At 48.1% G+C, this 15,914-nt stretch overlaps 1 protein-coding gene across 3 annotated transcripts in view; it reads right to left on the reverse strand.

Moving 5' to 3' along the window:
• Nucleotides 1–365: 365 nt before the first annotated feature.
• Nucleotides 366–15,914, reverse strand: part of arhgap46a (Rho GTPase activating protein 46a) — a 40,196-nt gene continuing 24,647 nt past the window's right edge. The window contains exons 1-9 of one of the 3 annotated variants that reach the window (XM_058066521.1): nt 12,365–12,628; nt 10,473–11,910; nt 8,646–9,306; nt 8,429–8,521; nt 6,044–6,117; nt 3,850–4,049; nt 3,453–3,544; nt 3,213–3,382; nt 366–1,552 (exon numbers count right to left, since the gene is read on the reverse strand). In XM_058066521.1, coding sequence (XP_057922504.1) covers nt 1,358–1,552; nt 3,213–3,382; nt 3,453–3,544; nt 3,850–4,049; nt 6,044–6,117; nt 8,429–8,521; nt 8,646–9,306; nt 10,473–11,864 — 2,877 coding nt within the window. In that variant the 5' untranslated portion in view covers nt 11,865–11,910; nt 12,365–12,628 and the 3' untranslated portion in view covers nt 366–1,357. Of the gene's footprint in view, nt 1,553–3,212; nt 3,383–3,452; nt 3,545–3,849; nt 4,050–6,043; nt 6,118–8,428; nt 8,522–8,645; nt 9,307–10,472; nt 11,911–12,364; nt 12,629–15,914 lie in introns of those variants that run through there. The other 2 variants (XM_058066511.1, XM_058066502.1) reach the window with 2 other exon arrangements.

The raw sequence follows: 15,914 nt of genomic DNA on the forward strand, positions 1-15,914 counted from the left end.
TACAATTTTTCTTCTCATTTTAATGCATTCGAATTATGCATTCATTAATAATGCATTGAAATTATCTCGTATATACCAATGAGAACATTTATGATCGTTCTAAAAAGATTGAATACTATACAGTATGTATGTTCTGTCCACAATTAGCACTGAATACAGTATTAGTATGTACATCATTTACCCCTGTTGCCAAACAAGAGAACAATTTATTTTGAGTGAAATGCTCTATGTGCCAATTTGTTTGTAATGTGCAAGAAAATATCTAATTTGACTAAATTATGAGGTAATATTCAGTTGGGAGACATTAATGGTGTTCATTCCCATTTTCATCTCTCACAATTCCAAAAAGACAATACGTAGAATTGAACAAAGCTTTATTTCCCAACAATTGTTCCATATTCATACAAGGAGGTACACCATACACACACACACACACTGAGTGGTTTGAGTCAGTCCTATGTTCAAAAGGCAGGCGGTTACAGCAGAACAAAAAACAAAATGACAAACTTTTTTTTTTAATTTCTCTCACAGCCACTCTCACCCTTAGCCTTCATTTTGGATACACTTGTAGTATTAATACTATTTACACTCTGTATGTACACTGGGGAAGTCCTGGAAGACTCACTAAGCTTCATCTACATTCTCATAGTGCTTGAGTCCAACAACACTCCCTTCTGGGGGTGTCGACATGTTGATGTTTATTCACGTAGCCCCCCACCCACACCCTCCCACCCGTTTTATCTTAAGACCTGAGCCACAAAACACACAGATCACAGAGACTAAAGAACACAAATCCAACTGAAAGGTTTCTGACACAGAATCATGATTGAAGAATGAAGCTCCCACATCACAAAGACGTAAATTAAGAAAATCAGCAAACCTCAATAAAAATAGCTTTCTTGGTATTTCCCTCGTACGGGACAAGACCAGTGACCGGATGAACTACTTGGGAGCACCAAACGACACGACAGAACACGTGATTGATACCACAGAAGTTAAGCATCGGCTCATGGGTCCAAGTACTGGATGAGCTCAGGTGGACTCCATGGGTCCAAGTACTGGATGAGCTCAGGTGGACTCCATGGGTCCAAGTACTGGATGAGCTCAGGTGGACTCCATGGGTCCAAGTACTGGATGAGCTCAGGTGGACTCCATGGGTCCAAGTACTGGATGAGCTCAGGTGGACTCCATGGGTCCAAGTACTGGATGAGCTCAGGTGGAGTTCTATGTGCTTACTTCTGGTAGGAAACAGTTCTTTGTCATCACACGCCTTTGTGAACAAGATGTCATGTGCGAAGGGTTTCCAGTGTTGTCGGCAGAGAGACGGCGAGGGCCGGGGGGCGAGGGCGTGGTGAGCCTACACCACCCCTTCAATGAAACCGGTGTCCAGGTGAACTATCAGCATTCTCAGGAAGGACATCTCTTTGCGCGTGTTCTCGAAGATGATGCGCGGGTCGTCTGATTGGCACCGGAGGCAGTTTGGGGCCATCACCATGGCCAGGTTGTTCACATCCATCTTGGTTATGGCCACGTTAGACGGCTGAGCAAACACCTGCCAAGATGCAAACAACAACGACGCCATCAGAACAGGAACCAAAATTCATCATTGCTTGTTCTTAACCTTTTTAGCGTAGATAAACTTGTGTGAACACCAGTATCTTTATCGGGTTATCAACTTCAAACAGTGTAAATGGTTAACACACCCGCTGATCTCGACGCCCTTCAGACTTATGACGTCAACGTAAGTGGTTGTCCACGAAACAAACAAAGGAGAAGGAGTGATGATGAAATATCCTTAAATCTACAACAGGTACCAATAGTTGGTGCCAGGCATTCAATGAACAAGAATCATTGTTCCACTGTTGATTCTCGTCTTTCCAGGCAAACCGTCGCAATGCAAGTATGAGATGTGGTCTTCAGCTGTGATTCAGGGCTTGGGCTACAGGGGGTACCAAGAGACCAGAGGAGTTGCCGAGCCTGCACTCAAGAGTGGAGTGCGGCCTGCTGTGAAGTATACGGTGCCGTTTTGGAAACGCCAATCAAAAGGGCTGATTTGTCATCCTGCTGATATCACAATAATCTGTTATCTAACTGAGCTGCTGCGTCGAGACCACAATGACAATAAAGCTTTTCTATGTGTAAAAAAAAAATCCCATGCTTTTATGTGGAGGCTTATTTTGGAAGTTGACAATAAGACAACACACGCCAACATATAAGAGAAGAATTATCAACTTTTCATTTAGAATTTTTCCATGAACAAATCCCTGCTGAGCTCTCAATGCACTTCTGCCACCGTGTGGCCGTTTTATGGATTACATTTGCTCTTAGTCGTTAATGCTTTAGTGCAGGGGTGGGCAAACTACGGCCCGGGGGCCACATCCGGCCCGCCAAGTGTTTGAATACGGCCCGCCCAATCTTTCAAAAGTATTTAATTTAAACTCAACATACAACCTGGCATCATGGCCTGAGCCAACCTTTTGATGGTTGTATAAAATGGTGGTTGTAAAAAGAGACACAAGCACATAATAATAATAAAAATTAAAATAATAATTATTATATTATTATTATAACTATTCTGATTATTATATTTATTATATTAATGCTAATTATTGTATTAATTATATATAATAATATTGTTATATTTGCATATTTTACATTATAATAATATAATAATTATTATTTTAATTTTATTTTAATTATTGTAATATTTTATTATTTTTAAAATATTTAAATATAAATATAAAATAATAAATAATAATAGCAGATTGCATGACAATTTTACAGATACAATAATACCAGGTGGACTGTTACGTGTAAAATATATAGTCTGCCCCCCCCCCCCGGAAATTTTGTTATATCAATGCGGCCCGCGAGTCAAAAAGTTTGCCCACCCCTGCTTTAGTGCCTCTTTTTGCCTCTTAATGCTTTTTGCCTCTTGCGCAAAAAAAAAAAATAAAAAGACATATATACTATACGTTGTTGGGATTGGACGTGCGAGATTATAAAAATGTTGAAATCGGACCGGGACTTCATGGTTGGTGACGTATGTGAGACTGACTTTAGCAGGTTCTTCTGTATTATATTATAGTATATTACATTTTATGTGCACTATATCACATAATGGACGTTGTTTCAGGAAAATACGAGTACTGGAACTGAAATAGTGACCTATTAGATTATACTGATACCAGTCCAAACAACAACACCTGTACCTGTAGGAAATGGATGAAGTAGCAGAGCACCAGCCTGTTGAGCTCAGGCAGAGACTGGACCACAGCAATGGCGGCCACCGGGTCATCGCAGTTGTTGACACACTGCTTATAGAAGTTCATGGGGATGAGGGGCTCCTCCAGCTCCCGGTACCACAGCTTCATCAGGGAGGCTGACGGAGGACATTGTTCAGTACCCGGGTACACAAACACCAGCTGCCACGTGACAGCATCACTCCTCACCTGGAACATTGGGATCCGACAGGTTCTCGGGGATCCTCCACTGGTCCACTTGAAGTTTCAATGCGTTGACTTCATCGATGTCGCCGGGCACTCTAAAAGAGACGTCGGTTACTCAACGTGGCCACAAGAGGGAGCCCTTGTACTACCTTTACACTGTACTTGGACTATGAGAGCAGAGAGAGTTCCTGTTGGGTCTTATTCTGAATTTGGGTTAAAAACAACAAAATCTAATAATAGAATGTGATTTGGAGAAACAGATGACACATTATGATGCATCATTTGAAACGGTGCCAGACTCCAGGGTGCCCCCTTCAAGACCAAGACCCCCTTCCCATTTCCCGGACTCTCCGTGTGTTCATGTTGAGGCATGAATATGGCCGCCTTGGGAGTGGCTTACCTGAAGATGCCCTCCGTCTGAGCCCCACCCAGGGCAAGAACATACTGGGAAAGTTGAACTTGCACCCACGGCAACTTCCTGTCTGGGAAGAGTTCGCTCTGGCGCTCCATGACTTCCTCCAACGAGCTCCCAAACAGGGATGGGGTGATGATGGCTCGCCGACTGTGGTCCACCTCCTCCAAGGTGGGCTTCCGTAGCCCCTGGCAGGCAGCAAGAAGGGCAAAGAGTGACAGATTTACGAGCTGACAATGTCAGGAACCATTCCAGCAATCATGGTTCATCTACAGCTGTGGCGGGTCTATGTTGGTGTCTACCTGCGACGCTGTAATTACGTCTCCGACTATGAGTAGCAGTGTGACTAGAAGATGAATCACACGCGTGGAAGGGATCAACTTTGACAGCCGTGGGCCGCAACACCACTGAACTACACACGGATGTCCTTGAAGCTGTACGAGTTGGAAGTGAACCACAACGTCTGGGAAGAACACGGCTGGAAGTCGTTTTGCTGATGTCAGACCTCACCTGTGAGCATCTACAGCAGGGCTTCCGAATATTTCCCAAAGGAGCGCAGAGAGGGAAAAACGGAAAGATGCCGGAGCCACTTTGATGTTCTTCATTAAAAATGCCAACATTAACCCGAGGCGAGGTTCCCATCCACTACGCAGATACAAATAAGTCTTCATGTTTGTCTTCTAGCTGCCTAATGTCATTAAAATCCAAATAAATTACAAATCATATAAATCCAATAAATCCATTCCAGGTAGCCAAACGTATTCAAACAAGCAAAAGGAATAGAAATGATAGGATGCTGTTCCACATGGAATTTCAGCAGCAGGTCAAATCTTCCTGAAACCTTCTGTAACGTGTCCCCCTTAAAGCCTTCCCCCTGCAACATCGCATCCAAGGAACTTTGACGTTACAAACCGGCTAACTTGGTACTTTGATACGACTTTTTCTTGACTTCATTGGCTTTTCCTATCTTCTTTATCATAGTTCTGGCACTTGTCCTAATCAAAAGGTTCCCCTAACACACAGAAATACGCAGTGCGCTTGAACGCATCATCAGTGCCCGGCACAGTACGTGAAAAGAGTATGAAGACAGAGTTGTTGCATGAAGAAATAATAACGATTATTAAAGGACTCTGCCCTGTGATTGGCTGGCCACCAGTCCAGGGTGGACCCCGCCTCTCACCCAAAACAGCTGGGATAGGCTCCAGCACCCCTTGCAACCCGTGTGAGGATAAGCGGTAGAAAATGAATAAATGAATTAAAGGTTTCCCTGTCTGGATTCTGTCTATAGTGTCCCAACTGTACATGAACCACTATTCAGACGACAGATGAACTATACCAGGGGTGCTCATTAAGTCGATCGCGATCTACCGGTCGATCGCGGAGGTGGTACTGGTCGATCGCTGGTCGATCACGGCGTGACATTAAAAAAATATCATCCCAGCATCAATGCCGTCACTTGATTGATATACAGGGCAGCCATTCAGATGACAACTGAATGTTGCCCTTCGGGCGACCAATCAAATCAAACAACGTCTCTAAGTGCAGCAGAACTTACGATGTCAGCCTATCATCCATCCCCGTTACTTGATTGACATACAGGACAACCAGTCAGATGACAACTGAATTTTGACCTTTAGGTCACCGCTCATGCGTAAACAACGATGCAAAGTGCTAAGCTAGTCGGCGAATTGCGAGATTTTAAGCCCTCGATAAAGTTTATGGTCACTAAAATGAGTGAAGGAGCTGGATCAAGTAAAAAGGCAAAAACATATCACTTCCATACGGATATGGAATATTATACGGATATTATGATACGGATATTATCCATGACTGATAAACATTTGGAAGTGTGCTTGAGGCTGGCTATCAGCAGCTACTGTCCGGACTATGCATCCCTGGCTGGTTCAATTCAGTGCAAGTCATCAAAGTAAACTCAGGTAATTACAAAAAATGTTAATAGTTAATTATGTGTGTTTTGCAATATTGGCTCATTTGGTTATGTAAGGTACATCAACATACATTGTACGTACAAATAATCCTCAATACATTTGAAAATAAATAGATGTTTTGCATTTTTGTAGTGGGTAGATCATTTTGACTCGGTCATTTTAAAAGTAGCTCGCATGCTGAAAAAGTGTGAGCACCCCTGAACTATACTATATGAAATAGACTCCTGTTGTACCTTCTTGCCTCCCGTGATGGCCACCTTCTGCAGCTTCCGATGGCAGAACTTGGCATACGTGCTGATAGGCAAGCCTGTTGGTTCAGAGAAGAAGGGAATTCATCAACGAGGCCCCTCGGGCGGGCATTAGTTGAAACACATTTAACAACATGAAAAACAAAGTGAGTACAAGAAGACATGAGGTACGATTCCCACAAATGTCAAAGCCGGTCGTAGAGGCAAGGAGTGGTAATTGGAGAGACATGTTGACAGGGTGAGTCCAGCATATGGGGATTAGAGGGGGCCTGGGCCCTTAAAGTGTCGGATTGAGAGAAGATTTACTGCTGTTCAACAAAAGCTTTAGACAAAGAGTCCGCCTACACGTTCAACGTCCAGGTGATTCATCACTATACACACGTGAAGGCCTCGAGGGGGGGGGAGAAGGAGGGAACACCAAGAGGTCTAGAACAGGGGTGGGCAAACTTTTTGACTCGCGGGCCACTTTAATTTAACAAAATTGTCCCGGGGGGGGCAGAATATATATTTAATACACACTATTTTACGCTTATAATTCTGACAGTCCGCATTGAATTATTAGTCTAATTTTATCTGTAAATCATACTATCAGCTGTCACTATCAGACCACAGCAAATTACGAAATTTAATTTTACAGTTTTGTTTTTTCTGAATCAAACATCCGACTTGACTTATGTTGCCAGCTGTTGTTAAAATTGTTAAAATTTGAAATATTTAGAAGCAGTTGATGTTTGCTAAATAATCACTAATAAATACAATAAATCACTATATTGACAGTTACTATGGTACCCATTATGCCATGGTATGGTCATATCACCTCGTACTTCGGTACGTGACAAACAAAAAAACCAAAAAAAAAACCTTAAACCATATTAGGAAAGCAGGAAGTGATCAAATTATTTTGTCATTGTAGGGTCACATCACCTCGTACTTCGGTACGAGGTACATTATTAAAAAAAAACAACAAAAAAAACCTTAAACTGTATTATGGAAAGCAGGAAGTGAACAAATGTAACAGTTACTGATTGTAAAAGCACCAGATGGAGGGGTAGGATTTAATAAGCTTTGCTTCTTCCTACTCCTTTTGGACATGTGGAACTGGGAACTGATTATGTGATGCATTCAATTGTAATCTGTTGCCAGGACTATAGAAAGCTATAGAAAGCAACTGGCGGGCCGGATTCAAACGCTTAGTGGGCCGCATGTGGCCCCCGGGCCGTAGTTTGCCCACCCCTGGTCTAGAACTACTGGAAGGCCAAGATCCAGTTTACAAGGGCAGCCATACAAAGTAAAAGCACCCTTTTCTTATTACATTCCATGGATGTAGTCCATGGATGTCGTTTAGATCTTCATGCGCCATGGACACCCCAAGTAAATGTATCCATCATCTCACTTTCCACAGTCCTCCAACACACCAGGAAGCTGAACCACGGCCAGATGGACACGCTCACTGACGGGATCTCCAAGAGTAGCAAACATGTTCCATCATGTTCCCTTTCGTCAGATTTATAGCAACCAGGTGACTCCCACGCAGCGTCGAGTCGACCCAAACTGTTGCTGATCTGACTCAACCGCTCCACGGTAATTATGTCTGGTGAGAAGGGGAGCGTGGTGGATCTTGGGACTGGGGGATTATTCCCACAGAAAGCCAAACCTGCACGGACCTGTGCTTGAACATGGCCGCCGTTCTATATATTTACCAGCTTGTTATGAACACGGCAACCAAAGTCCAAAGCGATAATGTGAGCTCGTTTGGCTTGAGCGTACGGTACAAAGGGGGAGGGGCGAGCACACCCGCTGATGATGATGATGATGATGATGATGATGATGCTGCTGTTTACCAGGCCAGCTGAAAACAAAGCAGCTTCTTCATACTGAAACTCAGACAATACAGTAAGTGTTTCACATCCTCTAGCAGTAAAAGCCATTTTTAAACATGCTGGGGTTTCTGGTTAGTGACGAGTCATCGAGGTGACCCCCCCCCCCAACCGGGGTCTCTCTACGATGTCTTAGTCAGCATAGAGCGGCGAGCGTGAGTCACTGCCCCACCATGTGAGAGGTGATGACTGTGGTCCTCACGGATGACATCATCATCATCATCATCATCGCAGCAGGCAGTGTGGGTTCCTCTAATGAGGCCGCGTGCCCGTGAGGTTTGGAGACCACTGATGTGATTCACAGACGGTCCCATTGAGAGAAAACAGAACCTTCTGAAATTCTCCTCCCACGTAGAAACGTTCTGTGAAAGCCATTCGGCTTCATCCGATAGCGTCTGTCAAGCTCAGTTTTCCCTCCCACTGAAAACGGTTCCACTCAGGGGGGGGGGGGGGCAAGCTTCCATTTTGGAGGAGGATAAATGATTTAACATACCTTCTTCCTCGTCTGTGTTTTGTTTCCGCTTTTTCCTGGATTTTGAGTTCTTCTTTAATTTCACTTCCTGTTGTTCCAAGATGAACCGAGTCACTGCGGAAGACAGACGTGAAGGTCACACGGTATTCCCGACGCATTTACGGTTTGCGTCTCACAGAAGTAAAAGCCGACAGGCAGACAAGACGGAGTTTTGGAAGGGGAAGAAAAGGTGACCCACCGTGCTGCTCAGTCTGAGACTCACATTTCTTGTCGCTGGTGGGCTCCGTGTGTCTCTGGATGTAGCCTTCCAGGTAACAGCGGAACTTGGGCGACGGGGCGAAGAAGGCCAAGCTGACGGCCATCAGCTCCCACCCCGCCGCCAAGCTTCGGGGGCTGGCGTTGCCCGTGGTCTGCCGGACCAGCTGCACGTAGAGCTCGTCCCGCAGGCCCGGCATGTCCCAGCACTTGGTGACGATGAGCAGGGCGCTGTGGCGGCGGTCCAGACGAGACGGCCTGTCCCCCATGTAGGCCTGGACCAGCTTGAACATTTCGCAAGCCTCCTTCCTGACGGCACGGTTGCTGGTGACCAGCATGGGCTTCTTGATGGAACCTCGGTTCCAGGATAACATGTTGGCGATGGAGACGCGGCGCCGGAACAGGCCTTGCGTGTGCATGTTGAGGTGCTTGCTGGCCCAGTCCTCCATGCCCATGTCTGGAGGTGGTGGCTGTCGCAGGGTGGCGTAGGAGAACTGGTAGGACGTTTCCGCGGCTTTCGTTCCATCGGATCCCTCGCGGTTGTCGTGGTTGGCGGGCCGATGCGGGCCCAGCGATGCGCTCCGTCCGTCCAGCAGGTCCTTCTTTCTGTTCTCCGACTGAGCCTGCAGTTCAAGGGTGCCCACCTACAGGAGAACAGGAAGCGGGAAGTTTAGCGGAAAGATGGCGATCCTGCTCTCTAGCGCCGATGCTTCAGGGGACGTTGAGATCTGCACCCCCCCACCACCACCAATAGGCCCATGAAAAGCCAAGACCTGGTCCTGATCCATCATAAACCCAAATCAGCCAGAATCCAAACTCTGATTCACCTGCCAACATTAAAACAGACGGCTTGTCTTCGGAATCGTATCCTGATGTAACGCGGAACACTTCATGCCAGATGTTGTAAACTTTGTTCGGACTTCTAGTTGTGTGGTTTCTCGGTCTACTGGAGCGGGTCTAAGTTCAGGTTGTTGCAGTTGGGCCAATTAGCCAGCCGTATCTAAACTCCACACGATGTTACGTTGACAAATTAGTATGTGGCTCATAAGGAATCACTGGAATTTGCCGGAAAAGTTTATTCTCAGTGAACAAGTTCAGTGGAAGGTCTTGCAGTAAAACTGTTCAAATATGGCAGTCATCGCCATTTTCCAGCAGGTCTGAGGAACATTCCAGGACAGACTTAGCAGGACCTGCCTGGACCAAACAAGAGCTACAGTGTGACAAACAAGGCTTGGTGCTCGTCTTCCTCTTGTAATGTTGCTGCCAAGCATGGACCATATGGACCCCAGCGTCCCTCCTTCCTGGAGGAGGGAGGCCATGTCCTGAATCTCTCTGGTCTGGCTCGGGCCCCAGATGCCAAGCATGGAGCTGGCACGGGAGTATACGGTTCCTACGGAGCAGGACAGATGGAAGATGACAGGTAACGCCGGGAACATGGCCGCTATGATCTGTCCAGGCTGGCCTGCTAATCCAGGAGATATTTGCTGGTGGGGGAGAAGTCCTAAGAATGGTTGGTTTTCTGTTTCAAAGAACAAATAGCGGTCCCTTTTCCTCTTTTTCCAGCTTCTCTTGGACCTAGACCTTATCATCATTCCTATCACATGCTTGCTACTTATAATAACGCCGTGTTTGACTGTACGTTGCACATGTGACAAATAAAGCCCTAATCTTAAAGATCCTTCTTAAAGATCCTTTAAGATCACGGACCACGTGTACGGATGGATTAGCTGCACCGTGTTTGCTGAATCAAGATGCATGTTGGCGTTTTATTGTGAAAAACCGCCACAGTTTTGGTTCCGGCGAGGCTTACCTGAGAGGGTGGCCCCGGCGTCTCGGGTGAAGACAGGCTGGCCTGGCTGTTCATGCTCATCTCCAAGGTGTCCACCTTTTCATACGTCCTTTTCTGTCGCCCCGGGATCTCCAGCGGGGTCAGGGCAGCGCTACCCGCCTTCCCGGGAGAGCGGGAAGCCCCGGCGATGTCCTCTCGGGATGAGCACCCGCTCGCTGATGCCCCTCCCCCTCCTCCATACCAGCGGAGTGAGTCTGCGGGGGAGCGTGTCCGGGACACGATCGCCCTCTCGCCGATCTCGGGATCCAGTCCCACTCGCACCTCCCTCATCGTGTTGGAACGACTCACGACTTCCCTCATCTCGGCCATCAGCCTCTCGTTGAGGGCACACAGCTCCCCACTGCTGCCCACCGACCCGGGCCTGCCTCCGGCGCCCCCCCCGGGTCCCATCCTTCTCCGGCTTTTCCTTCTCAGACTCGGGGAAGGCCCGGTGGAGTAGCCGGAATCCTGGTAGTTGGCGGCCGCCTGCGGTGTAGAGGAAGTGAAGTCCTGCGAGGCCTGGCTGCTCTGCCTGCTGTGGCGGGCCTCCATGGCGCGCTGCACCGTGGCCTCCAGGACTCGCCAGTTCTGCTTCTTATCCAGGGTACTCGGGCCCGGGGGCAGCGCTTCTCTGTCCCTCAGCTGGCCTCGAACTTGGGGCAAGGAATGAGCCTGCGCTTGGGGGTGTGGCTGAGCCTGAGCTTGGGGCGGGACGAGGTCTTGCCTGGCGATCGGCGAGGGGGTGCGTGTGGGTACGGGGGAGCCGGATAGGAGCCCCTGTTTGGGGTCCACGTTGATCATATGTTTGATGCACTCCAGACCAGCTGGGCTATAGTCAGACGCGGAAGGGTTTCTTCTGTGTCTGGAACCTGTTGGGGGCGGGGCAGGGTGCTGGAGAAGTCTCGGTTTCTGGAGGCTCTGGGTGGGTGTCAGGCGGGACAGCGGCTGCCCAGCGTAGAGGTGCGCCCCCTCCACCTCCATGTCCACTGGGGGTTCGTCATATATGGGACAGTCTGTAACCGGCACGTCATAGATGGGGGCACCGCAACCGTACTGGGGGGAGACCGGGCGTGGCGTGCTGGTCTGGGACCTGTGAAGGAGGGGGCTGGGGTGGCCGCTGTCTGCTGTCGCTAAACAAAAGCTGCCGTTGCTGGCTTTTCTCAGGTGATGTGCCTGGCGCGGGTCCACTGCCGCTTTGCCAGGGGGGGCGGTTTTGTATCCTTGGGTGGGGCCAATGCATCCGCCTGGGGTCTTACTGCTGGATGGGTGGAGCGTGAAGGTGTTGGCTTTGTTGTGCTGGACTTGCGGTGGCTGCTGTTGCTGCGAAGCCGGGATTGGCTGGCTCCGACTCATGCTGTTCACCTTTACCAACATGGCCGCCTTAGAACCTGGTGCAGGCTGCCATCTTTGAGGGGCATCCCTGAGGAGAAGATACAGTGTAAACGATCATGATTGAGTTGATTAGAAGGATCAGTTGTTTGAAAAAACACACAATAAAGTCCATGTATTTTCCATAGACCGTTCATAAGACCCTTGGCAAAGTTAGCCGGCGGAAGTCTAGAGAAGTCAGGCTCGCAGTCGCTCATGACTGAGAAGACCTTTGCTTGGTTCCAAAGGTTAATTGGTCTCCTTTTGGTTGAGCGGCTGAGCTAACCTGGAGCAATCTGCCATCAATCTGGTCACCCTGCTGTGGTCTGCTGCCTTCCTTTCTTGTGCCGCCTCGTAATCTTCCCCGCAAATTGGGACTTATCATTCCTTCTTAGGCCAGCTCTTTAGTTGAACAAACGCAGGAATTAACATGTGACGCAGGAAAGACGGGGCAATCTCAACATACGTTCATCCAAGTCCTAACCGGAACGCCGCGACAGACGTACCTTAATTGTCGGGACTTAACATCGACGTGACGAAGGAAAACACAGCCGATCGCCTCCTGTCGCGTTAATCCAGATGTAAACACTTCAGAGTCCCAAGCAAATGTTCAAAGGCTTCCCTTTTTCCAAGTGCACCACGAGTCTGTTGAGAATTGCACGGGAACAGCAGGAAGGGGACGCGAAGGAGGAGGGAAGAAGGCGGAGTGAGCCCCCTCCCGCCCCCGCTCCTTCTCACCACATCTCTCTGGAACAATGCTGAAACAATTCCCTGAAGGCCCAAAGTCCAACGGTACACTTCCTGTAACCCCCCCCCCAAATGAAACGCGGCCTCCCCTCGCTCTGCGACTCGACTCGGCTGAGCGTGTGGAGAGTCGCACCGCAAGAGTTTGAACGTAAACAAGCTCTCATCTTCAAACGCTCCCATAGATTGACCATCCGAGCTTTGCTGGGTCCACGCCAGCGAAGGCCGCACCACGACACCCCCGGCTGTTGGGAAGGCGCCAAAACACTCTACCCCCCCGGCACCAATCAGAAGGGTTTACTGCCCGACACACAATAGGACGCGTGTGAAGACGAGAAGCTCGCCCTTCATCACCAGTGTTTGGTTGTCACAAGCTAGTGTGACGTGCTACAAGGGGGGGGTGGGGGTTGTACTCTTTAAAGCACTGTATGGTTTTTCCTCACTCAAGACAAACATTGCCGCCTTGGCAGTCGACACACAGCTGACCACTTTGCACCAGGTTGCCAGACCAGAAGCAAGTCACACATGGAGCTTCAAGGTTCTTCTTCTGGTTGGCTGAGGAGCAAAAGACCTCACACGTGGAACCGCAATCACCACATTCCTCTTTTTTTTTTATCAGCAAACACATCGGGAACAAAACAAATCAACTTCTGGGGTTCATGCATTGGTCATGCGATCTCCCTTCTCCCTTTTTTTTATTTCTACATCAACTGACCCCGAGACAGTAGCGGCAAGCATTTCCTGCAAGAGGAGAATGATCGGTGGATGGGGGGGGGGGGGGGGGGGCTTCCTTTCATTCTGCACAAACACCCTGCATTTATCACAAGGAAGAAGAATCTTTACTATATGCTGTCTGTTATTCACCACCATTGGCTTAAAAACCTCACGTTCATATCTTAACCCTTTAGCTGCCAGCGTTTCTTCAAGAAAATATTCAGGTTGGACATTAATATTACATTGGACATTAATATTACATTAATATTTCAAACGGTAGCAGCTTAAAAATGTTTGGAGATAAAAAGCAACGTTTGTGTCATCTAACTTGCATAGTATGACGTCACCGGGCTCAGAAATGGTCCGCCCCCGTCTCGACGACACCGACAGGCGTCAAAACGTCTGATCCACTTCTGATACTCGTCCTCATCTCTCAAGCAAACCCATCCATCAACATCATGATTGACTGCAAAGCCGGACCTTGAAACCCACTGCTATTGGAGGTATCATAGCAGGCGGACTCGCTGCCGTGGGCTCCCAACTCATTAGCCTCCTTAACGGGGACCTTTCATGCTCCTTTTTTGGCCCTTTGTATCGAGCTGTGGACTAAATACAAAGATAGAAAACAGCTACACATGATAACCAGCGCAGAAAGCTTTCTAGAGCATCCAGAATCTGCACCCATTCCAGCAGTATTTCTTTGGATTCCGTGCTTCCTGTGAAAACGGTTCGATTGACATACTAATATTACGAATATGAGCTCATGTTGACGAGTATGACGTTGTGGTCAGTCAGTAGCTACCTCCAGCAGGAAGGCTATGCTGTGTCACGTCTTTGTTTGCTATCCAAAGTGGTCAGTCAGTAGCCACCTCCAGCAGGAAGGCTATGCTGTGTCACGTCTTTGGTTGCTATCCGAAGCGGTCAGTCAGTAGCTACCTCCAGCAGGAAGGCTATGCTGTGTCGTGTCTTTGGTTGCTATCCGAAGTGGTCAGTCAGTAGCTACCTCCAGCAGGAAGGCTATGCTGTGTCGCGTCTTTGGTTGCTATCCAAAGCCATCACTCATCTAGAACACCACTTGCATCTACAGTAAGTAAAACCAGGACCGGCTAAATAAAGTATGACCTGACCAAAGAAAAGCGGTAGAGAAGAAAGCGGAAGCGGCAAGAAGCCGTGGAAAGAGCAATGTGGGAGTGAGGGAGTGCAGAGACAAGAGAGGAGCGTAAGGGCATGTGGAAATGAGAAGGGGTTGGGATTAGTCGTGGGAGAGTGCAGCAAGGGAATGAGCGAGAAAGCTGGCATTCCTCAGAGCTCTTTCAAGGGGCCTCTGTGGCTGTGTGGGGCGTCTCTGACAATGCATGGCTGTGCCATCGTCACGGAGACGCCTCTGGAAATGACAAAGCCGGTGCAAGGTGGGGGAGGATTGGACTGAGGCTGAACCTGAATCATCAACCTCCAGAGTTGGTCCAACAGGCTCTGACAACACCAAACAAAGAACGGCAAAAGGCGGGTAGCAGAAAGACTCACGTCCATTTGCCACAACAACTTCATTTTCTTTCCGAAAAGATAAATGACTGCTCCTCCGGCAAGGAAGCATGTCTTCAAACAGATCACATCACGAGAGACAATCTCCTTCATTCAAAGCCCAACGTGAGCTGTGAGACCTTTAGGAATCAGAAAAATATGGGATGAAATGAAGTTAGAGAGAGGCCCTTTGGGAAAACCGCATCCTAATCCGATTGGCTTCCGGGGCAGCAAATCAACTTAACGGTCAGCAAACTTCAATTAGTCTCAGCAGGTCTGGGTCTCGCATTCACATAGCAAAGTGTCCGATACCTCCCTCGCTGTTTGGACCGTTACTGTGGTCGTTCTCCGTTGTGATTGCTGCAGGTGTTGGAAAACCATCCACGGAGTCCCTTGGCAGAGACGTTTATGGATCTGATTTGTTCTTAAATATACACTCCGGGAATAGTGGTGTCGGAAAACAGTGGTTATTATTAACATTGGCTCTGAAGGAAGAGGAAATGAGTTTGCACAAGCCAAGCTTCTGCTACACAAACACCTCACTGGACCGTCCAGACGGGATCACTGGAATCTTTGTGGCGGAAGGAAACTGAAAAAGACAAAAGGCATTTTGCTCGGGACAATTTGGTATTCCGTATCTTAATGTGTTTTTTTCCTTGTATTGGATTTGCCTAGCAACAAATTGTTATACTTTTGCCTTGTTTTTTTTTTTAACATTTCCGAGACGTTGCTGGAGAGTCATGTGTCCAGCAACAGCTGAACTGACCGCCTCCTTCCGAGCCAAGATGTCTACCAGCTGTGCATGTCTCTATTGCCAAGTGCCAAGCTCCGCCACGCAGCATCCACTGCTATCGTATTGACGGCTAGCATGAAGCAATATCCAGTCGACCCGCCTCTGGAATTTGGAATTCCTGAACACTTCTTTTTTTTGTGAGGGTAGCTCCTGTTACAGCACGGAATCTCACGGGAATTGACGTAATGTGAATGAACGTCGTCCTCGTGAGGAGTGTGGGGGAGTATTTCCCCACGGATGGCTCAAGCGTGGCGGATATGAACGCTAAACGGCCCCCTCCCGAC

This window comes from Doryrhamphus excisus, chromosome 1 (genome assembly GCF_030265055.1).
Source record: "Doryrhamphus excisus isolate RoL2022-K1 chromosome 1, RoL_Dexc_1.0, whole genome shotgun sequence".
NCBI classification, from domain to species: domain Eukaryota; kingdom Metazoa; phylum Chordata; class Actinopteri; order Syngnathiformes; family Syngnathidae; genus Doryrhamphus; species Doryrhamphus excisus.